The 24463-nt window shown below is 50.8% G+C and overlaps 11 protein-coding genes across 11 annotated transcripts; 6 read left to right on the top strand and 5 right to left on the bottom strand.

The window, feature by feature from the left end:
• Positions 1–243: 243 nt before the first annotated feature.
• On the bottom strand, positions 244–2624 carry M438DRAFT_314144 (Cupredoxin). The gene is made up of 5 exons (XM_029902592.1): positions 2302–2624; positions 1960–2253; positions 1051–1888; positions 885–1000; positions 244–834 (listed from the first exon to the last, which is right to left on the bottom strand). Exons 1-5 carry the CDS (start codon positions 2427–2429, stop codon positions 417–419), a joined length of 1794 nt encoding a protein of 597 aa, XP_029763344.1. The 5' UTR covers positions 2430–2624; the 3' UTR covers positions 244–416.
• Positions 2625–3421: 797 nt separating this feature from the next.
• On the bottom strand, positions 3422–8461 carry M438DRAFT_292127 (putative ABC transporter). Its single transcript, XM_029901770.1, has 3 exons — positions 7555–8461; positions 6836–7499; positions 3422–6787 (listed from the first exon to the last, which is right to left on the bottom strand). Exons 1-3 carry the CDS (start codon positions 8061–8063, stop codon positions 3611–3613), a joined length of 4350 nt encoding a protein of 1449 aa, XP_029763343.1. The 5' UTR covers positions 8064–8461; the 3' UTR covers positions 3422–3610.
• On the bottom strand, positions 8331–9436 carry M438DRAFT_343533 (DUF757-domain-containing protein; the record flags this gene model as incomplete). Its single annotated transcript, XM_029905004.1, has 5 exons — positions 8331–8693; positions 8746–8782; positions 8836–9120; positions 9175–9344; positions 9429–9436. 5 exons carry the CDS (start codon positions 9434–9436, stop codon positions 8633–8635), a joined length of 561 nt encoding a protein of 186 aa, XP_029763342.1. The 3' UTR covers positions 8331–8632.
• Positions 9437–10340: 904 nt separating this feature from the next.
• On the top strand, positions 10341–11518 carry M438DRAFT_343531 (family A G protein-coupled receptor-like protein). The gene is made up of 2 exons (XM_029905003.1): positions 10341–11023; positions 11075–11518. The coding sequence occupies exons 1-2, from the start codon at positions 10347–10349 to the stop codon at positions 11292–11294; spliced, it is 897 nt and encodes a 298-aa protein (XP_029763341.1). The 5' UTR covers positions 10341–10346; the 3' UTR covers positions 11295–11518.
• Positions 11519–11557: 39 nt separating this feature from the next.
• M438DRAFT_162820 (RPEL repeat protein) lies at positions 11558–12398 on the top strand. The gene is made up of 3 exons (XM_029899057.1): positions 11558–11896; positions 11950–12197; positions 12249–12398. Exons 1-3 carry the CDS (start codon positions 11757–11759, stop codon positions 12275–12277), a joined length of 417 nt encoding a protein of 138 aa, XP_029763340.1. The 5' UTR covers positions 11558–11756; the 3' UTR covers positions 12278–12398.
• A 121-nt stretch (positions 12399–12519) lies between these two features.
• M438DRAFT_353186 (uncharacterized protein) lies at positions 12520–16168 on the bottom strand (the record flags this gene model as incomplete). Its single annotated transcript, XM_029906852.1, has 8 exons — positions 12520–14389; positions 14650–14763; positions 14815–14890; positions 14989–15186; positions 15236–15427; positions 15542–15637; positions 15691–15797; positions 15828–16168. The coding sequence occupies 8 exons, from the start codon at positions 16166–16168 to the stop codon at positions 12520–12522; spliced, it is 2994 nt and encodes a 997-aa protein (XP_029763339.1).
• A 929-nt stretch (positions 16169–17097) lies between these two features.
• On the bottom strand, positions 17098–19227 carry M438DRAFT_372696 (nuclear/nucleolar GTP-binding protein; the record flags this gene model as incomplete). Its single annotated transcript, XM_029908364.1, has 3 exons — positions 17098–17940; positions 18335–19076; positions 19130–19227. 3 exons carry the CDS (start codon positions 19225–19227, stop codon positions 17098–17100), a joined length of 1683 nt encoding a protein of 560 aa, XP_029763338.1.
• Positions 19228–19525: 298 nt separating this feature from the next.
• M438DRAFT_343528 (uncharacterized protein) lies at positions 19526–20842 on the top strand. The gene has a single exon (XM_029905002.1). The coding sequence runs from the start codon at positions 19553–19555 to the stop codon at positions 20477–20479; it is 927 nt and encodes a 308-aa protein (XP_029763337.1). The 5' UTR covers positions 19526–19552; the 3' UTR covers positions 20480–20842.
• Positions 20637–21774, top strand: M438DRAFT_162751 (uncharacterized protein). The gene has a single exon (XM_029899056.1). The coding sequence runs from the start codon at positions 20794–20796 to the stop codon at positions 21724–21726; it is 933 nt and encodes a 310-aa protein (XP_029763336.1). The 5' UTR covers positions 20637–20793; the 3' UTR covers positions 21727–21774.
• Positions 21775–21905: 131 nt separating this feature from the next.
• M438DRAFT_245414 (uncharacterized protein) lies at positions 21906–22226 on the top strand (the record flags this gene model as incomplete). The annotated part of the gene is made up of 1 exon (XM_029899584.1): positions 21906–22226. A coding segment is annotated over one exon (321 nt), but the record flags the coding sequence as incomplete, so codon positions are not given.
• A 1105-nt stretch (positions 22227–23331) lies between these two features.
• M438DRAFT_343526 (uncharacterized protein) lies at positions 23332–24305 on the top strand. Its single transcript, XM_029905001.1, has one exon. The coding sequence runs from the start codon at positions 23650–23652 to the stop codon at positions 23893–23895; it is 246 nt and encodes an 81-aa protein (XP_029763334.1). The 5' UTR covers positions 23332–23649; the 3' UTR covers positions 23896–24305.
• The last annotated feature ends 158 nt before the right edge of the window (positions 24306–24463 follow it).

The following is a 24463-nucleotide window of genomic DNA, read 5'->3' as shown; positions in this document are numbered from 1 at the left end:
AATAGCTTACAGGTGATTTGGAACCAGATACATAGCCTATGCCACGTATGTATGCGCCTCTTTCTCATCAAACCGTTTTGTTCGATAGCCTGGTAGTGTGCAGAGGTGTCGATGTCAGAAAACCATCGACAGGGTCACCCTGGCAGCAAGTCCATCAAACTTGAGTGTTTTCTCTGTGCGGCCAGAAGATCGCACTGTCTGTGGATCCGATCCTAAAATACTGAGGAGACCGCTTCTTATGATGTGATGTATAAGATAGTCTAAGTTATTAAAGTCGCTAAAGAAATCTATAAACAGCGTGGCTTCGCTGTCACACTGCTCAAAATCGGCCAAGATCTAACCGAACCTGTCACCATCTCCCCTCAGTCCGAACGAGCATATGAAAAGACAAAGCATTTAAGCAGCGGAAAACATGATCATCTCGGCCATGGTCGGCCTTGCTTCTGGTTACCCCATCCACCGCGTCCTCCCCGATTGCCTTGCCAGTTCTGGCCCCAACTCTGTGTTTGAGAGGAGGCAGAAGTTTGAGAGTTGCAAGTCTCAACCGGAGGATTTGGGTTGCCAGAGTAGTATGCAGCGACAGCACTGCTGAGCTCCTCGCGCTCATCGTATGCGCCCAGACTACCGAGCCAATTGAGTCTGCCTTGGATTTGGCTATCAGAGTAGGCATCGGCAGACCAATCTTCTGCCTTGAATCGTGTATCGTCGGGATCATCGAGCGACTCGACGTTGTCGTATCCGAGAGCTTCCAATCTAGTGACATTGAAAGATGCCATCATCATATGGTCCTCATGGATGAGGTTGTGGCAGTGGAACATGTACAATCCATTCCAACTAGAAAGAGTCAGCATCGTGGATCTCGGTGGAGTGCTGAATGAACTCACGGGCCAAAGTAAACTTCAACATCGACAGTCTCGCCAGGCTCAAGAAGGACGATGTCTTTCAATCCAGCCGATTCGTAGGGAAGTACACCACGGCTTCCTCCAGTTCGTGAAAGGACCTGGAGCGTTGTTAGCCTTTGAATCTGAGGATGACAGTGGTTAGACTGACCTTGAAGTCTACGAGGTGGATATGGACCGGGTGATAGCCGGGGCCTCCTGCGTAAACCAGTCTCCAACGCTGAGTTGATCCTTGGGGAGGTCTCGCTAGGATCCGGTTGTTGATATCGTTGAAGTCCACTCCGTCGATTGTCCACGCGGCGTCTCCGCCGCGTTGAAATCGGAATGTATGATCGATTTCATCCTTGTCCTGAGGCCAAATGATGTTCTGGTTGAGGATACTTGACACTTCGTTGGACGACCAGTCACTCACGGACCCACCAACGACGAACGACATGACCAGATCCATGTTGTCGAACTGGGCAAGACCTTGTCCTTCTAGGGAGAACGTGTTCTTCAATGTAAGGTTTTGGTTGGCAAAATTTGAAAAATCGACGACAATTTCGTATCTCTCCCCCATAGCCATCGTAACATCGCTCGACTGAACCGGAGAGCCAAACAAGCCAGAGTCCGATGCGATGACTTGGAAGTCAAGCCAGTCACCATTAGACTGCTCTACGTGTAGATCGAAAGGTCTGCTAACAGCAGTGTTGTAAAGACGGAAGCGGTATTTCCTTGGCTCCACTTCGAGATAAGGCCAAGGCTGTCCATTGACCTCCATGACATCTCCGATGAAATCGTTCTGCTCGTTGCCGACTTGAATGAGGTCTCCTGAATCGGTGTACATCTTGTCGCTCATCATCAGTGGAACATCATATTTTCCTGTAGGAAGACCGAGTTTGTCTTCTTCGGGGTCGTAGATAACATAAGTTCCAACTAGGCCTCGGAAACAGTTTGAGGAAGTAATACCATCTGCGTGGTCGTGGTACCAGATAGAGCGAGCGTTCTGACTAAACGTGTGCGTAATTAGTATCATCTAATGTCGTGCCTAGATTTCAACATAAAGCTGCAATTCACATACTCGTTTGGATAGTAGTAATCTTTGAACTGGCCATAGTGGATACTATCGCTCGGCCAACCGTCCCATGGAGTATGTGTCCACGACCCATGTAGATGGACGACGGAATCATCAGTGTGATTGTTGTGGTAGCGAATGACTGTTTGTGTTCCCTTCTGGATATAGAACCTGGGACCTGGTGCGACACCGTTGTAGCCTACTAGGTTGGCTGGACCCAAGTCTGGGTAGACTTGCTTCTGGAATGGTTCAATAGTGACTTCGTAGAAGTCTATCTGTTGACCATTGACATTGGCAGAGCTGAGAGAGGTTCAGTACAGGCAAGATGGACAAGATTAAGCTTCTCACCTTGCCGGAGTTGCAATTGGTGACAAAGGCAAAGGATTCTGGAAAATCTCATTGTACGTCGGACTGCCGGCCCAGGCAAGGGGGACCGAAGCAAGACTAGCAATCCACAGAAGCGTGCGTGATGCCATTGGTCCTGGATACTAGTACGGTACGAGATGAGAAGATCAAGTATTCAAAAGCGAAGGAGTGCGCAAGCAGCGCCAGCGAGAGTTGAAGAACCAGGGAAAGTGATAGCAAGTGCAAGATAGGTTTGGAGCAGACCGTCCTTATGAGAACTTCCTTTGCCTCCCTGCATGGGCCTATGCCTCGAGTGTCTGCGCATGACGATCTGAAATCTCATGTTGACCCATTTTCAACCAGGATCCATTATCCTTGGAATATGCATATGTTGCTGTAGTGAGCATGCGGCTCAAGAGCGATCGTTAACCCATTGGTAATGGTGGCATCGGACAACTTGGGGGAGCCGAAGGATCTTGACGTCTGTTTGCAAATAAGGTTAAGGCCATCACAGATGTGCCAGTTTGATTGGTCGCCGGTCTGTGCCGAGCCCGCCCACTGGCCAAGACCCCTGGATCTCGTCCCAAGATACGAAGCTTAAACTCTGTACAGCCTTCCAGTACTGACGCTTCCTGCACGTGGCTGCTGGCCTTTGGCAATGCTCAACTTCAACATTCGCCTCGACTTGTACGAATCCATGGTAATTCAAACATCAGCCAATGTCTGAGATATAGAGCAGGTTGCCAAATGCAGCCCATTGGAAAGCAGCTACATCTTCACGATACTGAAGCAGTGAAGACTGTTACATGCCGTTCAGAAGTTTGCGTCCATGGCTACCGCGGCACATGGCATCCTTGCTAGATCGTGATTGAGATCTGACGGGTCTCAATTGCTTCAACAAAGGGTAGGTGTGCGGCAGCTCGGCATCTCATCTCATTCAACACACGCTTCGTCACCACCACGATCCTCGAACCCATGAAAGGTGGCACTTTGAGCCGGCAAACATGTGGCAATGCTGGAATTTCCGCTTGGGTCCCATGTCGATCCTACAGCAATATCGCTCAAGCGCAAGCAGATGGTAAATAATGCTGAAGAGTTGCGATCAAGTGCACTTTTACGTCTTCAGTCTTGATAGCCTAAATACTGGCAAGAAGCCCATGATGAACAATACTCTAGTGTGTATACACCGCTTGCTCGACCAATACATCTGCTGAAATACGCCGATGAAGTTCTCGATATTAACATGGCTAAAATAAGGGCTCTAAAGTTGATCCATCGTGCCTCCAGACTGACGGCTGTGGAGTTGATCTCTTTAGGCTCTTACTTTGCTCTTGCCCCAGTCCATCCTACCAGACAGGCCACGCACACCTGTGCTGTCTCTCCTTTCCGGTTCTTCCGCCCATTCTCCTCCACTGAGAAGGTGGAAGAATTCGCCCTTCGCGAGTAACAGCCTTTCGTAGCTTCCATACTCAACCACCTGCCCTTCCGAAAGCATAATGATGTTCTTGGCGATTCTCATCATGTCCTTGCTGTGGGTGATGATAATGACTGTCATGCCTGATCCATCGCGCTCAACTAACCCCTGTATGGTATCTCGAACCAGGTTCGAGCTTTCAACATCAAGAGCCGACGTTGCTTCGTCAAGAATCATCACCGCTGGTCTACGCACCAAAGCTCTGGCAATGGCCACCCGCTGAGCCTGCCCACCTGAAAGTCCAGTGCCACCTTCGCCGATCAGTGTCTCATAGCCCTGTGAGAGACTCATGATAAATTCATCAATACCTGCTGCTGCTGCAGCCCGACGAACAGAAGCTAAATCGGTGTACGGGGATGATGGTGGCAGCCCATACGAGATGTTCTCTGCTACCGTCGCGGAGAAGAGCACAGGGGTCTGAGAGACGACTGTGATCAATGAACGAAGTGTAGGGGTATGGATGTGCTTGAGGTCACGTCCGGATAGCATAATGTCCGGTATCTTGCCATTAGCTTCTGAAGCTTCATTTGCACTTGTGTATAGGTTCAGGAGCAGGCTAGCAATCGTCGATTTCCCGGAACCTGAAGAGCCAACGATGGCGGTCGTTTCGCCCGCTGGTATAAGTAAGTTGATGTCGTTGAGAACCATTTGTTCAGGGCGAGAGGGGTAGGCGAAACTGAGTTTGTGGAGCTCGATATCACCGATTGAGGTAATTTGCGTGTTCCCAAAATGCTCGTGCGAATCTTTAGGGAGGGTCGACAGCCGAAGTAAGCGCGATGCACAATCCTTTGCTAGACTGATCTGTGGTATCAGACTCAAATAAATGCTCACATTAGTTATGGCCAAGATGAGCTGAACGAAAACTTCGACAATCTTTGCCACATCAGCTCCATCGTTTATCAGTTTAGCTCCGGCATAGAGCATGAGCGCCATGACAAAGACACCGGAAGAATCCGAAAGACCGTAAAAGAATCCAGCGTAGAGAGAACGGCGGAACCCGATTTGTAGTGCACTTTTAGTTGCACAAAAGTATTTCTGACGGAAGTGAGTCTCTAGAGTCAGAGCCCGTACGGTTTTGATGTTGGTGAATGTTTCGGTGAAGATGGACCCAGCGGCTTCAGCAGCGTCGTTGCTCTTTCCCTCCCAGTTTCCGCTTACTGTACTGAAAGACTTGGTGACGAACCATACGTAAGGACCAAGAGCGATTGCGATGAGAGTGAGCTTCCATTGGGAGGTCAAAGCCCATACCAAAGCGACGACACTCAAAACAAACGCTATGTAAAGAGAGGATGCAAAGCGACCGAGTAGATTACGCGTTTCCTCTGCATGTCGGTCTAAGCCTTCCATCACATGAGACACCGAGTTCTCTTCATAGGTGAACCAGTCGCGGGGCTGATCAAGGATTCGCTCCAGAGATCTTTCGCGCATGGTGTTTATCCAGACTTGACCAACATACTCCAGAAGTAAATGCATAACGTAACTAGTCAAGCCATTGATAGCTGCAATCCCGAGAATCGAGACTGTGTAAATTACTGCCGTGTGCTTTTCTTTACCACCTTTCCCATAAGTCCCAATCAGCTTGGACAGGATGTTGGAAAAGACGGGAGTACAAGCTCCATTGATAGAGGCAGCGACGAAAGCAACGATGAGAACAGCCTTCATGTACCAGTCGAGGCTGGGCCACACCGTGCCGAGGATAGCTCGTATGGAAAAGACTTGCCGCTCGAGTGTGGGAGCATCGTGCTTTTTCTGCTTAGAAAAAGGTTGCATCTCGGTCCCACCAGACACAGTGGGAATCGAGCCAGCAGAAGGAATTCGCCGTCTGCGAGATTTCCCAGAGGTAAGGCGAGCACGAGCAGCTAGGTTACCGGTCGACTCGACGAACCGTTCTAAGAGCTCCGGCGCGATAGACCTTCTGTTGATTGGCTTCTTGTCTAAGGTAGGCTCTTTATGGATCTGAGGGACTGTGTCGCTGCTTTGTGATCCGTGTAGGACTGTACAATCCTTGAGGTTGGTGACTCTGTTTGTAGGCGAAGTTGGTCCTGGGGGGACCGGAGAAGTTGGTGAGCCAAATTCGCTTGGAGAAGCAGCGAAGCCATATGCTCTCCTGAAGGCAGCCTTGGTGTGCCGGTTGGCGAAGAGTGTTGGCAAATAGGAATATCGAGGGTTTTCGCCAGCACTCAAATGGGCTTCCAAGGGATCATCTATATGCTCTTGATGTCTTGAATCTGCATACGCATCTCGTTCTACGACTTCCAGCGAACGATGTCGAGCGACAACGTCAGATTCTGGAGCCACACTGGAATCCGAAGACAAAAACTTGTGAAAGGGTGAGTCTTGCGTTTGTTCCATATCTTTGCGGTAGCCTTCCTGTACCAGCTTGCCATCCTCGAAAATCATTGCATAATCTTCAGCAAGGATTTGCGAGATGTCGTGAGTAATTATCATGGTAGTTTTCCCACCGCGCCACCTGCGAATTGCTTCCATCATCAAGGATCGGCTCACTTGATCCAAAGCACTTGTAGATTCGTCAAGAAGGAGCACAGGTGTGTCTCGCAGATATGCTCGAGCGAGAGCCATACGCTGTCTCTGCCCGCCACTCATTGTGCCGCCTTTTGCTCCGACCATAGTTTGGAAGCCATCAGGCATATCGTTAACCATTGCCAACAGAAGAGCAAACTCGGCGGCACTATTTACATCCTGCTTATTCACAGCATCTCGATTCTTGGTTCCAATGGCGATGTTCTGAAACACGGTGTCCTCGAACAGCATGCTGTGTTGTTCCACGAGTGTGACATGACTTCGGAGCCAAACGGGGTCTAGCGAATCTATGGGCAGGCCGTCGAATAGTATTTGCCCCGCAGCCGCAGGGTAGAACTGTAGGAGTAATTGACCGAATGTGCTCTTACCAGAACCACTTTTGCCGATGATGAATGTTGTGGCGTGTGCCGGTATAGATAGGGAAACGTCTTTGAAGGCCATTCGATCTGGACGTGCTGGATAAGCGAAAGACACCTGGGATACAGTTAGTAACGAGCAGGAACACCAGTGTATTCGGCCTACATTTCTGAATTCAATATATCCTTCGCATTTGTCTGGTTTCAAAAGCTCATGTGATGGTGGGCCGCCCGACTTCTTCTCCATCTGAGCCATGACGGCCCTGAGGGTGGAGCCTGCTGTTCTGCCCTTTTCGAGCACTATCATCTGTGGTAGGATACTGGCGATGGCTTGGAAGGCGCTCATGGCCGAGAAGAACGTTGTGATGACGTCTCCGGTGTTCTTTTCGCCATTGTCTACCTGGACACCTCCATAATAGAAACCTTGGACGAACATGGCCAACGTCATGAAGCCCATGAAACCGAATTGTTGGGCATTGACGTTAATGACACGGTAATACCAACTAGCGGCTTCCTTGAGGCGAGCCGAATATCTGGCCAATTCGTGCTCTTGACCGTTGAAGCATTTGACAGTCTCAATAGCGTTGATGGCGTTCCCAACGTATTTGAGAGCTTCTGTCAATTTCTCTTGCTGCTTTATCACATACTGCTGCATGGATGCACCTAGATATCCCACGATCAAAGTGATAATAGGAGCAGTGGAAACAATCACAAGAGTGAGCTTCCACGAAGTGTAAAGGGCAAGTCCAAGGCAAGCCATTGCATCAGCTGTCGAGCTTATCAACCCGCCAAATGGCTGTGCGGTCGCGAGCTGGAGGTCTCTGATCTGTCTGTTGCACGTCAGCAAACCGACCTCGAGTAAATGCAGACCATGTTTTGTCTTACGCTTGCAAACGAGGTATCATGGCTCCGATTCCGTTCTTCCGCATATCATACCATTCGACCTCTTTGTCCAGCATGCCCAGAAATAATCTTTCCCTGGCGCTGTTGGCCTGCAACTCACCAAAAGCAAGCCAGGCTGTAAAGAAGACGAAATGTACCAGCCAGCTTCCGACTCCAACAGCAGCGATATAGGTGGCGTATTTTGAGACAGAGTTGAGTACTGCGCCAGGACTGCTGGAATTGGTGAATGCGTTGAAGGCTTTGCCGAGAAGGTAAGATTGTGCTGGCGTGATGCCACCAGCTGCGAGAGCTGCGGCGAGAGCGATGGCCAAACATGTGAGGTGTGACTTTGTGGTGAAGAAGAACAGTGCTTTCCATGGTGCTGCTTGTACATCGTCTTCCTTCGGTTTGTCGAACGTGGAGTCCTTCTCCAGACGACTATCTGCCTCGACATTTTGTTCCTTAGTTGGTTTTGCCGCGCGTGAGCGGACGACTTTTGGTAACCCGGGCATATAAGCGTAGATACAGAGGAAAAGAGGCGAACAGACGAAACAGCGCTACCTCAGACCCCGAGATCAAGCGCAAAACTCTTGTGGCTGGGCAGATTGTTCTGGAGAAGACAGTTCCAGTGAGAGCGCATGTTCTTTACCAAGTCGAGACAATGCAATGGCGTAGTTGCGGCGGTCGGTGTGAAGAATGCGTCGCGTTACTATTGTTCTTGTTCTGGCTTTCAGTCGACGCAGCACCGCCCCTTATTTAGCCCCTTCTCCAAAATGGCATTCTCGATAGTCAACCATGTGTCCTCCGATTGTAAAAGTTCATCGCGAAATTACTTGGATTTTGCGTGGCAAATTCTAGCCTCTGATTCCATCCCCGTCCCCATAGCCTTTCTCCGCTCTTCTTCTCGTGGCTGCAACACCCATCAAGGTACGTCTGACAGACTGTCCTTTGTCCGGTGGACGGCAACTTACTTTCGTAGCAGATTCTGCAAGTGGCTGCATAACTTGTTCTGTCGATAAAAGCTACTGCAAATTTTTCGCCCACGACGGCCTGGCGAAAATGATCACAGTCGGCTTCGCGCTCATGATGCCTTCTGGCCTTGAGCCTTCTCGTAAATCCAGTCATTCAGACCTTCGCGATTTCTGTCCAGTTTCATAAGCAAATGACCAAAATAATCAGATATTAAGGACATACCTCAGAATCTCAAGTGCGTAGAACTGCATGCGCACAGCTGTTCCTAAACGTCAGCTATCTTCCAATCGTCATCAGAATGACAAGTCGTACCGAAAATGGTCTCGTCCTGGCCGTATTCAAAGGCAGGGTTGGAGCGCAACAAAGTGCCGAAATTGTAGTCGTCGACCTTCTTCTCGTAATGGTTGATGAAGTTTCTCCAGCGCTCCTTGCCTGCCTTGCTCTTCATCTCATCCTCGTTGATTGTAGCCTTGGGGTCGTAGTCGGGGAACTCCTTTTTGAAGTGCTCGTAGATTTCGTCGTCGATCTTGGTAAGGCGTAGCTTGGTTCCTGGGACCTTCTCGAGGATGGACCAGTAGGTAGTCATGTGTTGTACGGCTGTCAAACTGGTCAGCTATGGGAGACTAGCGACTCGGACAAAATGGCGCGCACCCTTGACAGCGAACTGCTTCTCGATGTCCTCGAAGTTGTCCTGTTGCTCAGCGGTGAGAGACATGTTGGGCGGTTTGTGTCTTTGATAAGCGCTCGTAGGCTGGAGATGTATGGAGTTTGGTTCAGTGATGGCGGGTCGCGATGGCGTTCGGACTCGGTGCAAGAATCGTCTATGTCTTTCTCACATGGACTTTGACTTTCAGAAATCCTGAAGTGAACCCCACGCCTTGGCAAGCGCGTCACTTCGTTAGCACCTGCCCATCTATCACAAGTGTTGGGAGACGTCGATGCTTCCGCTATCTTGATCGCGATCAATCGCCGTTGTCTACCGTTTCCATGTCTACCATGTTTCTGCTTTTCGCGAATGCCGCCTTTCGTTCGCGAGGATCCTGGAAATGGCTGGTCTCACAGCCATGGATGGTGGAAAGACGATTGCGATAATCCTCCGCATGAAACGCGGCTTAAACGTGGTTTGGCACCTGGAAGATTCATTGGCTCAAAACGTGGACACACAAACACATCTGGCGATTTGTCCTTGACTCGAGTCATGCCAATGTATATGTAACCAGACTCTTCTGCTTTGTGAGAAGAAGAATGAATCGATATGTATTTAATTTAGGCATACGTGAGCTAGCAATTGACGAGTACGGAAGCCATGACAGGCTTGATTTTGAGCCAATGGGCTTTTGAGTCCACGCTTTGTCTCCAACCGATCCTTAAGCGCTGTGGAGAAAGCAGCCGATGCATGTTGCATGAAGCCTGTTTTGGAGACATCAGGTGAGCGTGAAATCGTACAGGAGATGGTACAGGAATGTGGACATATGCCATCGAGCATTGAAGCTGTTTACTCAGAGTGGCTGTATCTCAGGCGCAAGTGGAAAAGGGCTCAACAGGTTCACGATGGACTTGTGGGCTGGACGATTGGCTCGGTGAAGCGTTGCGCGGTTTCCTTGAATTCGTGCGAGCTGCACGGCTTGCTTGTGGGGAAGGAAGCATATTGATGCATGACAACGTCATCGCGACAGGCAGGCGCGATCGAAAGCTCCGCGCGCAGCAGCTCAGAGCTCGCAGCTGCCTTGTTTAAGAACGTCTCCCCCTCCGCTGCTCTTCCATCTCACCCTCAACCACTCTCCTCCCTCCATCCCATCCCCTCTTCAATCCACGCACCAGCCATGATTGTCGACCCTGTTGAGGCCTTCAAGGCCACGAGCTCTGTCGCTCCCATCCCCACCGTTGTCCCTTCTCTCCCCGAGTATGAGACCGTCACCGAGACCGGCACCCGCGCTCTGTGGGCCGTCTTCGTCCTGATGCTCCTCTCCATGATTGTCTTCGTTGGCCTTTCCTGGACCGTCCCCATCTCCAAGCGTCTCTACCACGTCGTCACCACCCTCATCGTCACCTTTGCTTCTCTGTCCTACTTTGCCATGGCCACCGGCCACGGCATCAGCTACCACCGCACCACCGTCACTGACTCTCACCGTCACGTCCCCGACACCACCCACGACGTCTACCGCCAGGTCTACTGGGCCCGTTACGTTGACTGGAGCTTGACCACCCCTCTTCTCCTCCTCGACCTGGCTCTCCTCGCCGGTCTTAGCGGTGGCCACATCCTGTTGGCCATTGTTGCTGATGTCATCATGGTTCTGACCGGTCTCTTCGCTGCCTACGGCACCGAGGGCACTCCTCAGAAGTGGGGCTGGTACGCCATTGCCTGCATCGCCTACCTCGTCGTCATCTGGATGCTCGCCGTTCACGGCCGCGCCAACGCCATGGCCAAGGGTGGCAAGGTTGGCAAGTTCTTCGCTTCCATTGCCGGTTTCACTCTTGTCATCTGGACCATCTACCCTATGTAAGTCATGTTTCCGTTCCCCTGCTTAAACCATTGCTAAAAATGATACAGTGTTTGGGGTGTTGCCGATGGCTCCCGCAAGATGTCTGTCGACCAGGAGATCATTGCCTACGCCGTCCTTGACCTTCTCGCCAAGCCCGTCTTCGGTGCCTGGTTGCTCTTCACTCACCAGAGCATGCCTGAGACTCAGGTTGAGCTTGGTGGCTTCTGGACCCACGGTGTCAGCAGCGAGGGTGCCATCCGTGTTGGTGAGGATGACGAGGGTGCATAAACGCATCGCTCAACAAACCGCCTATTTCCGGAAACGAATTGAGCAAACAATTCAGATCAAGTAGTAAGAAAGTGGAGGATGATCAGGGGAAGAGTGTTTTCATGATTGCAAATGCCCTTCTGCCTACGACTGCCATTGCATGGTCGGCGCTCGCTTTGCCGCAGCAGTATTCTGTGTATATTAGCCGTTAATGATAATGCCGACGAACGCGTGTTTACAACAGCTCTTTTGAGGTTTGACTGTGCCACAATGCAGACCCTGTGACCACCCCCGTCAATGGCAACCCCGCACGCTTCATCCAGGGTCTCTCGTTGTCGGGTGAGGAGTTGAAAGGGAGCTCAGGAGCTTACTCACCATCTCAATTCACATTTACCCGCGCACAACGACATCTGTTTCTGCGGCTCGACTCGTCTACCAAAGTTGCTCTACTGTAGTGGAACCCAGCAACAAGCCCCAGCAACCATGTCGGACGAATTGACCCCTGCCACCACGAGTCCAATCTCTCTCGAACGCCGCAACAGCCTCGAGAAAGCCATCCAAAACCGACCTGAGGTCCATGAGCTTAGAGAGAAGCACATCTTGCTCAACACCAACGCAGCACCGTAAACAAATCATCACTGACCGGTCAGTTGGAAGCACCGCTGACATGTTCCAGCGCTCTTCAAGCTCAACAGCAGGAGCTACAGCGTCACAAACTCACAGACAGCTTGAACAAAGCTATTGCTTCACGACCGGAAAAGGATGAGCTAGTCGAACGCAACATCCTGCCCGACTCTACCGCCGCTCCTGCACTGCAGAACCACCAGCGCGAGCTCGCCGCTGCTATGCGTCGTGATTCCATCGAGAAGCATTTGCAGACTCGGCCTTCACCCGCAGAGCTTGTCAAGGAAGGCATCCTTGAAGGTTAGTTCAGCTTCGAGTCTCGTTTCATGATTGCTGTTGACGCCGCCATAGCCGACGAAAATCCATTGGATGGACCATGATGTCGGCATAACGACCAGTAAGGGAACACATTACAATTTGACGAAGCCGTCAATGCGAAAACTCGGAAACCAGGGGCTGCATTTCTATTATCGAGGTGAAAACCATGTTATCCCTTTACACGATTTAGTTACGAGGGTCAATATATGCTAAGGAGGGTGACGCTCTACCCGCACCCCTCTTCCGATTGTGTGACTTCATGTCGCGCTGCTGTTCGCGGCCCCTAGCTTGAGGTATGACAAGCTCATGCATATTGCAATCTCTTGCTCGTCCACTCCGGCTGCAGATAGCTGAAATCCTGTGCAAAGTTAAAGGATGTCTGGTAGACATTATATGCGAACAACGAAACAGTGTCGAGTTTGGCACCTGCGTCCGTCTCTGCCCAGACACTAAGAGCAAGAGTGTTCTTTCCTTGGTTGTTGATGACTCCGGGTGGGAACGGGAAGCGCGTCTGGGGTCCGATGTGTGGTATGAACTTTCCGTATTGGTACCCATTTAAATAGATTTGGATGCTGGCAACAGTACCCGCGGGGGCCGATAGTTCAAGGCCGATGGGAACGTCGAGGTCTGAATCGATATCGAGGTCGAATGTTGTCACGTACCAATTGATGCCGCTCGAGTTGAGCCCTTGAGCAGGAGAGCCAGTGGACCATTCAGTGCCCGAGGGAGAGAAACCAGGGAGATGCCATCCAAGACGTTCACCGTACAGTCCGCCTTCGTTGAGGGGACCTCTGACGGGATCGATGTTTGCCGAGCCACCAGCGTTACCCTGAATCTTCCACTGCTTGAATGTAGCAGTACCGTTGCTAGAGCCTTTGAGGGTTACACCCAAGAGACCACGAGGATTCGCAGCACCTTTACCAGTAGACGTCTGGTCATGGCCAGTGTAATCTGTCACGACAGTGAGTACATTGTCCTTGTCGTAGAGTGTCGCTTTCGAAAAATCAAGCACAGCAGTTGTCGAAAGTAATGAAGCATTTCCAGGAGCACCGCCAACGAGTTTGCCATTGAGCCAAGCGCTCCAACCTGCTGCTGAGCCACCTTGGGCAGTCACATTGGCCGATGCCGCATTCTTCCCGTCAAAGTAACCACGGTATACCTTGTTACCGGAGTAGTAACCGTAATCGGAGCTGTATAGGACAGGAAGTGACAGTGGCTTGACCGGAGCACGGGTAGTGGTCTTATTGCATACGGTCCAAGCAGAATCATCGTAATCTCTGGCGGCTTCTGGTAGTGAATCAGCTACTTTCCATCCAGAGAGTGTTGGTATAGTGATTTTGCGGTCCACAATCGAAGCAAGGTCAGCTGTGAGAGCACCATATGCTGTTTGCTTGGTGGGAAGCTTTTCGCCATTCCATACGATTGTATCCACGCTCGCATCACCAACATAGACTTCAAGAGTGGTGGAGTTGGTGTTGTCACCAGATATGGAAACAACGTTGCTACTGACGCTGGCATTGCGAACGAGATAGGGTCCGATGGCGAATATTTGCTCGTTCGGAGCAACGTTGGGGTCGGACGTGGTTGGAGGAGCCCAAAATTTCCAGGCTGTAGTGACCTCGAGAAGATACATCAAGACACCGTTGGATAGTTGTAAGGCAGTCTTGCCTGCTGTTTGCTTGTAGACCAGCTTGGTATAGGACGCAGTTCCGTTGGTCTTAACGCGAGATGTCGTAACGTTCGTGTTACCATAAGACTTGATCGAAACATTGCCAGAGAAGGCGAACTCGCCAACTTGGTCTTGCTCAAGATACAGGACGAGAACGGCTTTCGAGCCAAACAGTCCGTAGGTGAGGATATCAACGGACGAATAGAGTAAGGTGTTCTTGCCAAAGTGGTAATCCGTGACAACAATCTTGCTCTGACGGCCGTTCAACTGAACATCTGGTACAGTGATAGGACCCAGTGATGTCTGAAGGTTAATGGAGAAGTCTGTCACAGCTCTAGAGCTTGACTTTGCGTGTTGTGTCGTATAAAACCCTGTAGTAGTGTTTGGATTTCTTAGGACCCATGTCCAGATATCCTGAGTCGAAACAGCATTCCCAGTACCATTGCTTTCCATCTCGGTGTAGAGTAGGTCCTGCGACACTCTTGTGAAGAGCGCAATAAGTTTTCTGTGAGCAGATCAGCCATGTTCCTAGATAGCGCAAGTGTGAAGTGATTAAAGCGCTCGATCCTCTGCGCTGGCTGTGTCGTAGCATGTTCCTAATGCAATGTACAGTGTTTTCACCAATCGAAGGAATGTCCTGTGGAAGCTTGTGAAAAACGCGGCTCTCACTGGAGGACACAGACGGTAGCTGACACATCGTGCATTGAAACAGCATTTGGTGATACCCGCGCTTTCGAGTGGTGCTAATCGTGTGGATCAACTTACGTTTGAGAAAACTTGAGCTGAATTTCGCGTGTCTCTCGTAGAGGTGCTGAATAATCGTAAGACGTATAGACCACGGGTGCCGCCAGATTGCCCCAATTTGTGGCTCCCATGGCCCTAAACATCTGTTAGCATGTCGTATGCAAGAATGGATCAGACTATGTGTACATGTACAGGCTTAAAAGCGTGCCCCTTTGGGCAATGTTGTTCTTGTAATAAACATCAGCGAATGCAGGGTCGTGTTCTGGAGCAAGAATAAGTTAACATAACAAATAAATCATAGAACGTGTGCTAAAACAAAACACCGTCCAGATCATCTCATTCGCGTCAAAAAGTACTTACCTGCAAGGCACTCATCGTACCAAAAGCCTCCCCATGGCTGGTAAAATCCGGACTCAAACTCGGGCCAGTACTCGGGTTGGGTGTAGGAATAGTTCTGGAACCATTGGTAGTAATTGCGGACTAGGTTGAACCCCGAGTTGATGTTCGTGCATGATAGACCACCTGGATAGCTGTCCAAACCATAGATGTTGACCGAGCCTTTTCTATGGTTAGATTTGATCAAGTCAGTGTGGTTCAAGATACATACCTCCCACGTCTTGATAGTCGGTTGACCAACTTTGACCTCTCTGGCCTTTCTCATTGTGAGTCAGAGGAACGACAATTCCAGAGTCGACGGCAACTTTCTCGAGTTGCTCCATGTAGAGTACAAGTGTATTATCAGCCTTGTGGACAGTCTCCTGCAGCTCGTTCTCCACTTGATAGAGTATGATAGGTCCACCTGTTGCAGTGTCAGCAAGAACGAAGACAATATCAGACAGAATTTGTCATATCTTCTCGCAGATGAGAACGACAATTTATGCCAAGTGTTTGCTGAAGAAAGAGCTTTGCTCACCTTCCGTAATTTGGTTCCTCACCAGAATCTTGTTTAGTGCCTTGATCCAGGGAGCCCAAGCGTCCTGATAGACCTGATCGGATGTTCGATAGTTGCCTGAGGCTGCTCAATTCGCAGATTCGTTGGGATGTTTGGAATACTGTACTCACCACCTGAGCCATCTGAAGTCCAAAGCGCAAGTCCACCAGCGTTGGTCTCCGCGTTGCTATACGGTCCGTTTCTTGCTATCACGCTGCAGGGAACCCCCTTAGCTATACTGTTCATCACTTCTGTTCGTTATACGTACTATAGACCCGCTTCAGCAGCAGCATCAAGAACAGCTTGAACATTTTTTCCCGAGGTCTCAAGATCAAAGATATCGCGAGAAGCAGAGTGATAAGACCAAAAGAAATACATGCTGACAGCATTGAAACCATTGGCCTTGAACTTCTGGAAGATGTCTGACCACATCTCTGGTACAGGCACACGTTCATAGGCGAACTCTCCCGAGAAGACGAACAGTCGCTCTCCATTCACCATGAGACTATAAGGGTCCCAGGTGACTTGGGTAGTCAAGCCATTGTCCGTAGCCAGGACCAGAGCACAAAGGAAGAAAGTGTATACGAGGAGACGTAAAGAGATCCTCATCTTGAAACAGAAGAAGAAGAAAATGTACCAATAAGAAAATCACTCACAGCTACTACTTCTTCTTCTTCTTCTTATATTCCCGTAAACTCTTGTAGGCTTTTTTGGGCGCCGAAGAGGCATATTAACAAGACATGTTGCATGATATTATCCGCCAATTGGGCTGAGAGGATCTTCCTACGCACATCATCAGAAGACCTATTCTCTCCGCTTTCACTAGACGAGCAGGTGCTTTGAAGATCGCAAAAATAATTTACACCATGGTTCTGGCTTCATGCAATCGAAATGAGGAATACGACATGACGATGGCGGGAAAAAAGAGGGGAAGGTCGGCTGTTGCTGACCCGAGAAGATCTCGCTTCGGTACGGCAGAATGCTGGATCAAAGGCTTCAACGAGCTCAGGGACGGCTTTTTGCTCCTCTCTCTTTTTGTCATCTTTTGCACTTGACTTGAACATGGCGAAATCAATGTTGAGTGGTAAACGCAATTGGAAAGTGATCGGGAATGAAGTCTTTGGGTGTCGTCTATGTACGAACTCGTAATGAAGAGTGAAGCTAAGACGGGAGTTCGCTATGAAAGCATTTGGAATCTCAAAAGGAATCCTTCTTCTTGATGACCAAACAGGCGAGCGGCATTGGTAGTTGATGTCCATCCAATGAAAGAACTCCGCGATGAGTCGACAGTGCCAGAACTAGCAGATTCGAGACGAACTGATGAGCTTTGACGTTCTTGCCAGAATAGCAGAGGCAGTGTGATGATCGCACGCGTAGTTGGTCGTAGGCATGAACCAAAGATTGGTGGTCCGCATCTTGTGTCGAGAATGGTCTTGCACGAGAGGCAGACATCGACGGGCGGGGGGAAAGGCATATTGCATGATTGTGCAATGAAGAGAGTAGAAATCATGATTCATGATCCACGATTAAGAGGTCTTTCAACCTTCCTCGGTCGCCTCAACGGCAACACCCTCATCGGCTGACTCTTGGTCTTCAACCGACTCCTGGTCTTCGTCTGCGTCCTCGTCGCTGGTGAAGCTTGCGAATTCTTCCTCTTCGTCATCCTCTTCCTCGACTTCGCGACCTTCGTCAGCATCACCACGCTTTCTCTTCTTGATGATTTCAGTCAGAAGCTCAGCCTTTGCCTCCTCAGCTGCACTCCATGCAGCTGCGGATGCAGGTGGAGGAGTGAACCAGGGAATTTTGCCGCGAAGGAAGTCGTTGAGGACCATCTTGGCAACGCCATCCATGTCGGCCTCGCCACCCTTCAGCAGTTTGCCGCCCTTACGAGCAAGAAGCTCGAGGAATTCAGTGGGTGTTTCCCAATCGCGCACATCATAAGTCCTCTCGACGTGGTGTCTCTTGCACTTTCTCAAAGCAGCAGCAACATATTGTTCAGGGTTTTCGACGTTCTCGATACGAACGACACCACGAAGAAGAATATCCTCATCGGTATCACCCATGTTTGGGGGAACGACACCAGGACAGTCGATGAGGTAAATACGCTTCATCAAGGTGATGTACTGCCAAACCTTGGTCTCGCCAGGAATGGGAGCAACATTGCAGACCTTCTTCTTGCGAAGAGTGTTGATGATCGAGGACTTGCCGGTGTTGGGGTATCCGATGAACCCGACCGAGATCTGCTTGCGAGAGGAGTGCAAGGCAGAGAACTGGCGGAGGAGAGAGATCAGGGATCCTTTGCCGAACGAGTTGTTGATGGACGCATGGAAAGCAAGAGTAGGGTATTCCTTGCCGAGAAGACGAACCCAATTGGCCTGATGCTGCGGTCAGTATGATGCGATTGTGAAGATGGTGATAGCGAGCGATGAGCATCGAGCATAGAAAAAAGAGAAGATAGGAGAAAAGAGGTAAAAGCAGAGATGTGTGAATCATAACTAAGAGAGCCTCCATGAGCCACTCGTTGGAGCGGGAGAGGTACTCAACTCAAACGAAACACGTTCGAACCCTTTTGAAAGCAAGCCAAAACGGCAAGCGATCTACTAGACGTCCATAACGGGGTCTAGCGGCGGGCCGAGTTCGATCTGCCAGAGTTGTAACAGTCTCCTTCCATGGGGAGAAAAAGCACACGAGATGCGGAAGGAGCCTTGACTTAACGCTGGCATTGAAGGACAAAGGAAAACGGACAGTGATGGAAAGAGAAGGAGAAGAACTTACAGCAACGCTGGTGGGAATCAAGTCGCACTTGTTGAGAACGAACAGGAGATGCTTGTGAGGAGCCTCCTCGCGGATGTATTTCTCGACACTTCGGCAGCGGGTACCGAGGGGATCTCTTGCGTCCAGAACATGAATGACAACATCACTGGAGTCGATGACCTTGTAAAGCTCGTTCCAGATACGCTTGCTCTGACCTTTTGAGAAGATGGCCTCCCTTGCGGCGGTCAAGGCGCCGTCAGCCTCTGTCTCTTGGCCGTCATCGGCGGGCTGTCCGCTAGCAAGACGAGCCTGCTCAAGACGGTCGATGTATGTCTCGTGCATCTTGTCGGATTCGCCGGCGAGATCGAGAAGAGAGCTGACGGCAAGCTTAGGACGCTTGCGCTGAGCCTTGGGGCCAAAGGTATCGGAGAAAGGCGCAGTTTCGACGGCAATCTTTGCCTGGTGCTGCTTCAAGCCGTTCTTCTTGGTCTCATCATCCTTAATCAAGCTCATGGGCAGCTTGTTTTGCTTGAGCAGGTATGAGTAAGGATCGTTCTGCTGGGCCTGGACGGCGCCGCGGAAAGCGGAGAGGGCATCCTGAGAGATGACACGAGTGTTGGTGAACCACTTGCGGTTGGGCTCGATGCGAGCAGAGGGCCTCTCGCGCGACTGGAAGACGGCAGCTTTTGTGATGTCACCAGCGGCGTTGCGCTGGGCGGTTCCTTTTGTGAGGACGTTGAGCTTCTTGACCTTCTTGGCATCTCTGCGAGGTGGATTAGCATTGCGGTCAGGAAGTCGGGACGTCGTGTGTGGCACCTGTAGAAGTTCTCGCCCTTGACCTTGACGTTGGCCATGCCATCGCCGACCTTGCCCTGGCGCGTCTTGCGGGCAGCCTCCTTCTTGCCGGTACCCATAGTGACGGTAGGGTAGGAGAGTGATTGTAGTGGTTTCGTGATCAGGAGGGAGCTCAAAAACGGCAGCCCACACAGAGACGAAGCAGGAGCGAGAGGGAAGGGACTTTTTTTTATGCGACGCCGCTAGCGCTCGGCCACGCACGGCCCCGCTCTCGCACCGTCGGCCTGATTGGCTGCTGATTGGCTGCCTCGTGAGTCGTGCCTGCCTCTTTTTTTCTGGACAAAGCCGCCAAGACTCGGCCAGACAGGACATCCAGCAGCAACAGCTTGGACAGTCGAAACACGAGACTGCCCTTCAGACCGCAACCACAACCACAACCACAGCATGCCTGTCCGTCTACCACAGGCTGCCGGCCTCTACAAATGCCCCTCATGCGCTGCCCGCTCGTCCTCGCGTCCCTTCTCGGCCTCGGCCACACAGCTGGCTCTCGGTCCCGAATCTCCTCGCTACATCGATATTCCCCAACCGCCGCAGCAATCCATCCCGGACAAGACCCGTCTGAAGGGTATCCTGCCCGTCCCTCGCGATGTCTTTGCCGGCGAAGACCCCAAAACTCCCATCAACCTGGACCAAGCCACAAAGGAGCCCGCCGTCCAACCATCTCACAATGACCCTCGCTCTGTCTGGAAAGACCGCATGGCTGCGTCGCGGAGGAAGAACTTGAAAGAGGGGTTGCAAGCTCTGCAACATCGCAGAATCAAGTCCGACACGTACATGGCCACCCGTGCCGCCCTCCGCCAACAAGACCGTGAAGCTCGTCTGCACCGCCCGGAGCCAGATGATGAGCGCTTGACCGCTCCCTCGGTCGACAGCAACCTACTCAGCCTTCTGCAGAAGGGTCCCCTGCCCGATCCGAACAAGGACCACCGTCTGGCCCAAATGCGTGCCCGACAGGCCGCAGTCTCCCACGCTCGTCAAGAGGACCGCCGAGACGCCTTGCACTCGCTATATGTCAATGCTCGCGACTTCATTGTTACCGATGCTCAGCTCAACGCCGCAATTGACAGGTCTTTCGGCACTGTCGACCAGCCTCGCGCCTTTGGCTCAGGCGGTGCCAGTATCTGGGATAGTGCCCAAAGTGCTCCCAGCTCCGTTGTAGACATGCTCAACACCGCCACTGCTAGAGGAACCCGTGGTGGTGCTCTCAGCCAATCTGCTCAAAACAGGGAGAGTGCTCTCACACACGCTAGAGTTCGTAAGATGGCTGCTGAGCTGACCGGCGGTCAGTTGCCAAACAGGTCTTCCACCTAGTTTGCTTGTATCATATCCTTTCTACCGCCCTTTCTTTGCTTCATCTTCTACCATTCTTGTCTCCCACCCAGTGTTTACTCGTGTTTGCATATTGCCCTCATAAAAGACAGCGGTTTTGCTGTTTTCAAATCTTTTTTTGAGTACCGAAACTCGTTGATACCCGTCGCAGACAGAAAATTTAAGTCTCGCTTGTCGACAAGCTGCATGAGATGGGTCTCTGATTATCTAGCTCGCAAGTCGAAAGGATGAAAGGCTCTAGTCTCAGGTGTCCGAAGCCTGAAAGCCACAGCTTTTTTGAAACCTGACATGTAGCTATGAACAAACTCTTACAAGGCTATTCCAACACAGCAGACAAAAATCAGCCATGCAGTCAGATCCTGCTTTGTTATTGTCGACTGGCTTCTTCCCTCATCCAGCGTCTAGGAGGCATCTGTAGCTTTTCAAGAGCGTGGCTGGTGCTTTTTGACGACTCATCCCAGTACCATGCTGCTTTTCGCTCGACTCATCGCTGCGCTCAATCCTACCAAGTACCATGCTGCTTTTCGCTCGACGCATCGCTGCGCTCAATCCTACCCAGTGCCATGCTGTTCTTCGCTCGACCGCTCTACGTTCACTTCTCCATGGTTCGACGAGTTCGATGCGATGCGGATCCGCTTCTTTTCCAACAACACCCCGGCATCTCACTGTCGGTCTCTTCTTCCATCTCAGTCACACGCCTACCTTTATTCCGTCGCTTTGCTCAGCGCCTTTCCATCTTCATCATCATGTCTGTCAAGCACAAGTCTCACGGAGACGGCCCGTCTGTCGTCTGGGCTGCCACCAAGATCTCTCTCTCGTCTTCGGTCACTTTGATCCTCAATCAGCACAAGTCTCTTATGACATGCACACTAACAGACGAAGAGCTTGTTCTTCTCGCACTTGCGGACTCCGCAGACAAGAGTCTCAAGGTTACTCACATCGGCGAATTCATCATAACCAGAGTCAGATACTACACAACGCAGTCAGCCAAGTATTTCTTTGCAGCAATGTCCGGTCACTCTGCAGGTTACAGTGTGCTTTCTCTTGCTGCACGTACCCGAGAGTATGACCCTTTTTACTCGTCCGATCCAAAACACTTTGCTGACCTGGCTTCTAGGTACTTGTGCAGCTACGGCATTCCTGTCCACGTCGAGCTCAACGAGCACAATCAGAAGGTGCATACAACTTTCAAACTGTCTCTTATCCTGCACCATCACACGTGTTTGTGACGGTTTTCAGGATACTCTGAACCAAGAAGCATGCTAACCGTATCGTTCACACATAGGTCTACCGTATGACTAGCGGTGCTGCATACGCTTTCATACAGGAATGCTTTGGAAAGTACGAGGCCTTGAAGAAGTTCAAGTCGGCCCAAACTGAGCCATCTGCCCTCACCGACCCTGCTTCGTGTCCTCTCATGGAGCTTCCTGTTGAGTTGCGCCTGAAGATCTACCGTCTTGTGCTCAAAGCCACTGGCTTTCGTCTGCGTGTCGGCAGAGGAACATTCTTGGCATACGAGGAAAAGGTTCCTGTCTGGGCCTCTACTTCTCAGAACATATTCACCATGCCCCGCATCTCAAAGATGCTCGCGTTGCTCTCGGTCAGCAAGCAGATTCACAGTGAGGCCATGCCTGAGTTCTACAGGGAAAACCACTTCGAGTTCCTCGACATGAGCTGTCTGAAGAGCTTTCTTACAAACATCGGTACTGAGAGAAGAAAGTTCATCCGGAACATCACAGTCCGCTACCTTGGCATCTCGACCGCCGCGGCTGGAGCTAAGCTTCTCACTCAGTCGGACACTCTTCAGAAGCTTACTCTGATCATGTCAGTGAGCCAGGATCCTGCTGGACACTACACTATCGACTCGAGCCGCCGCAAGTTCCCCTCACTCGCACAGATTCCTGGCTTCACGGCCCTTAAGCGCCTTCGTGGCATCAAGCAGCTGGCCTTCAACCCTGAACTCGAGCACAACGTCGTCGACGCTTTCCTGCGTCCATTCATCACTCAACCCAAGGTGGTGAAGGCCAAAAAGACGAAGAACTCGAACAAGCGCAAACTCAAGGAGTTGGGCACCAACGACTCTGACCACGATGCCCGTCAGCCCAGCTCGAAGAAGACAAAGGCATAAATGAAATAGCAGCTCGATCGATCAAAGAGGAAGGACAACGCAGTATGCTAAGGAAGGAGAGAATGAACAGATACAAGGGCTACTCTACACACAAGTAGCATTTTCGAGGGATGTCGTGGATGTGAAAGATTCCAGCATAGGTGGACATCAAGGTCTAGATGAAAGAGCCGGTCTCCGAGCATTCTGCACCTACTTTCACTGTTCACCAATACATCGAAGCAGTCTAGTCAGCCTTCTAAATAACAAGAGTTCATCGCATCGATCTCTCCGTAACGACGTCTACGTGGCATGCATTTTCCCCATCAGGCGAAGGGTGTAGTCTGACGAGCCATGGCAAGAGCTGACTCTGAGGCTTCATTGAACTAGTAGCTGCTATCACAGCTAAGTCCGAGTAATGATCCCTACCCGTAGTCCTTTCAAATTACAAGCCTGTGATTGCAGGTACGAGAGGCACTAGTCTCGTAAGAAGGCTTACCGGAAACTACTTCCTCCGTGAGCGCCAGTCAAATATCCAGATTGTGTTTCCCAGATACAGACTATCGATCTTGCGCTCCCATGAAATCATGGTTGCGTGACTATCGAATGCATACCTTTCTAACACAACACTGCAGCTCCGTTTATCATCGGCAGTCGATCAAGCTTTATGCCTCCCCGTGTGCAGAACTTTGTCACGCGCATGCTGCAGAAATGCACAATGTTTTTAAGATCAATGTAGCCGTCCACTGAGAGTGCGACAGTTAGGAACTCTCTACGGACGGCCGGACTAATGCTAAAAACATTGTGCATTTCTACAGTCCAAGCGGCCCTAGGCGTGGCCGTGAGATAGCTAGACGTGACAGATTTTAGCACACGGGGAGGTGGTGACAAGCGCTTTCATTAGTTCCTTTCGACTACAAAGACTCGAGTCATTCTGGGTGATCAATTGATCCATTTTCGACACCGCTATTCCGCAGAGATCAAAGTTCAGACATCGGTCTGACTGACGACAAAGACCGGAAATCTTGTCACACGAAAGCTTTCTCGAATGCCTGACTTTGAACCAGTTGCTTGTGCATGCTTGGCTTTGTGCTGCGGCAGGAACAGGTCAAGGTTTGTTTTCTACCAGTGGGATCGCAGCGGTGCAGCGACTCGACTGACCATAAAACTGTCACATGGCCATCAAGGTCCCATCAAGGTCCCAGATCGAGTCTGTCAATCGCTACGTCCCACAACCAAGACTGCTATTCATAGAATAATATCTTCCGACTTTCCATCGACCTTGCCTGCTTGAGTAAGAATCTAGGTCAATCGTGACGTCTAGAAGTTTGCCAAGTTCTGCACCCCGCGTCTGCCGATCTGGAGTTTCACATTTCCAGTCGAACTTCACCCTATCAAGTGTGCCATGAACATTGTGTTACTCCTCCCATCTCGTACGGTAGCAAGTTGCACTACCATACCATTCATGCCGAGAGTCACCGTCTCAATAATGCATCGCTTTCTAGCTGACCATGGCCACCCCGCCGGCCATGGCCTGTATTCATTGCATCCCGAGGCGACATCGTTCCATCGCGCTAGATATGCCTCAAATCTGAACCGCTCTGGAAATCGACTAGTTTGATACAAACGTCTCTACGTCCTCCTCGGAGGATTCAAAGTAACCTCGCTCAGATGACCTCGTAAATCGGGAATAACTTATTGCAATGATGACAAGCAGCAAGACGGAGCATCGTCTGGCGACATCATTGCTATGCTGCTCCTACATTCCTAACGCAGACAAGCGGTACTGTCTCATCTCACGATTTCATGACTGGCTTGGAAGATGATGATCTATTCTTCATCACATAAATCCTGACATATAT

Source organism: Aureobasidium pullulans (assembly GCF_000721785.1).
Source record: "Aureobasidium pullulans EXF-150 unplaced genomic scaffold scaffold_4, whole genome shotgun sequence".
Classification (NCBI taxonomy): domain Eukaryota; kingdom Fungi; phylum Ascomycota; class Dothideomycetes; order Dothideales; family Saccotheciaceae; genus Aureobasidium; species Aureobasidium pullulans.
Note: the sequence above shows the minus strand (reverse complement) of the source record. Positions and strands in the feature narration are given on the sequence as shown.

Coding starts and splice junctions, on each gene's coding strand:
- M438DRAFT_314144 (XM_029902592.1), bottom strand. CDS start 2,429: ATGGCATCACGCACGCTTCTGTGGATTGCTAGTCTTGCTTCGGTCCCC. Junction 2,254..2,301: donor CCAATTGCAACTCCGGCAAG/GTGAGAAGCTTA, acceptor AACCTCTCTCAG/CTCTGCCAATGTCAATGGTC. Junction 1,001..1,050: donor TCCACCTCGTAGACTTCAAG/GTCAGTCTAACC, acceptor ACAACGCTCCAG/GTCCTTTCACGAACTGGAGG.
- M438DRAFT_343526 (XM_029905001.1), top strand. CDS start 23,650: ATGCCTGACTTTGAACCAGTTGCTTGTGCATGCTTGGCTTTGTGCTGC.
- M438DRAFT_292127 (XM_029901770.1), bottom strand. CDS start 8,063: ATGCCCGGGTTACCAAAAGTCGTCCGCTCACGCGCGGCAAAACCAACT. Junction 7,500..7,554: donor ATGATACCTCGTTTGCAAGC/GTAAGACAAAAC, acceptor GACGTGCAACAG/ACAGATCAGAGACCTCCAGC. Junction 6,788..6,835: donor GATATATTGAATTCAGAAAT/GTAGGCCGAATA, acceptor ACTGTATCCCAG/GTGTCTTTCGCTTATCCAGC.
- M438DRAFT_343528 (XM_029905002.1), top strand. CDS start 19,553: ATGCCTGTCCGTCTACCACAGGCTGCCGGCCTCTACAAATGCCCCTCA.
- M438DRAFT_343531 (XM_029905003.1), top strand. CDS start 10,347: ATGATTGTCGACCCTGTTGAGGCCTTCAAGGCCACGAGCTCTGTCGCT. Junction 11,024..11,074: donor ATCTGGACCATCTACCCTAT/GTAAGTCATGTT, acceptor AAAATGATACAG/TGTTTGGGGTGTTGCCGATG.
- M438DRAFT_162820 (XM_029899057.1), top strand. CDS start 11,757: ATGTCGGACGAATTGACCCCTGCCACCACGAGTCCAATCTCTCTCGAA. Junction 11,897..11,949: donor CTCAACACCAACGCAGCACC/GTAAACAAATCA, acceptor GACATGTTCCAG/CGCTCTTCAAGCTCAACAGC. Junction 12,198..12,248: donor CAAGGAAGGCATCCTTGAAG/GTTAGTTCAGCT, acceptor ACGCCGCCATAG/CCGACGAAAATCCATTGGAT.
- M438DRAFT_162751 (XM_029899056.1), top strand. CDS start 20,794: ATGAACAAACTCTTACAAGGCTATTCCAACACAGCAGACAAAAATCAG.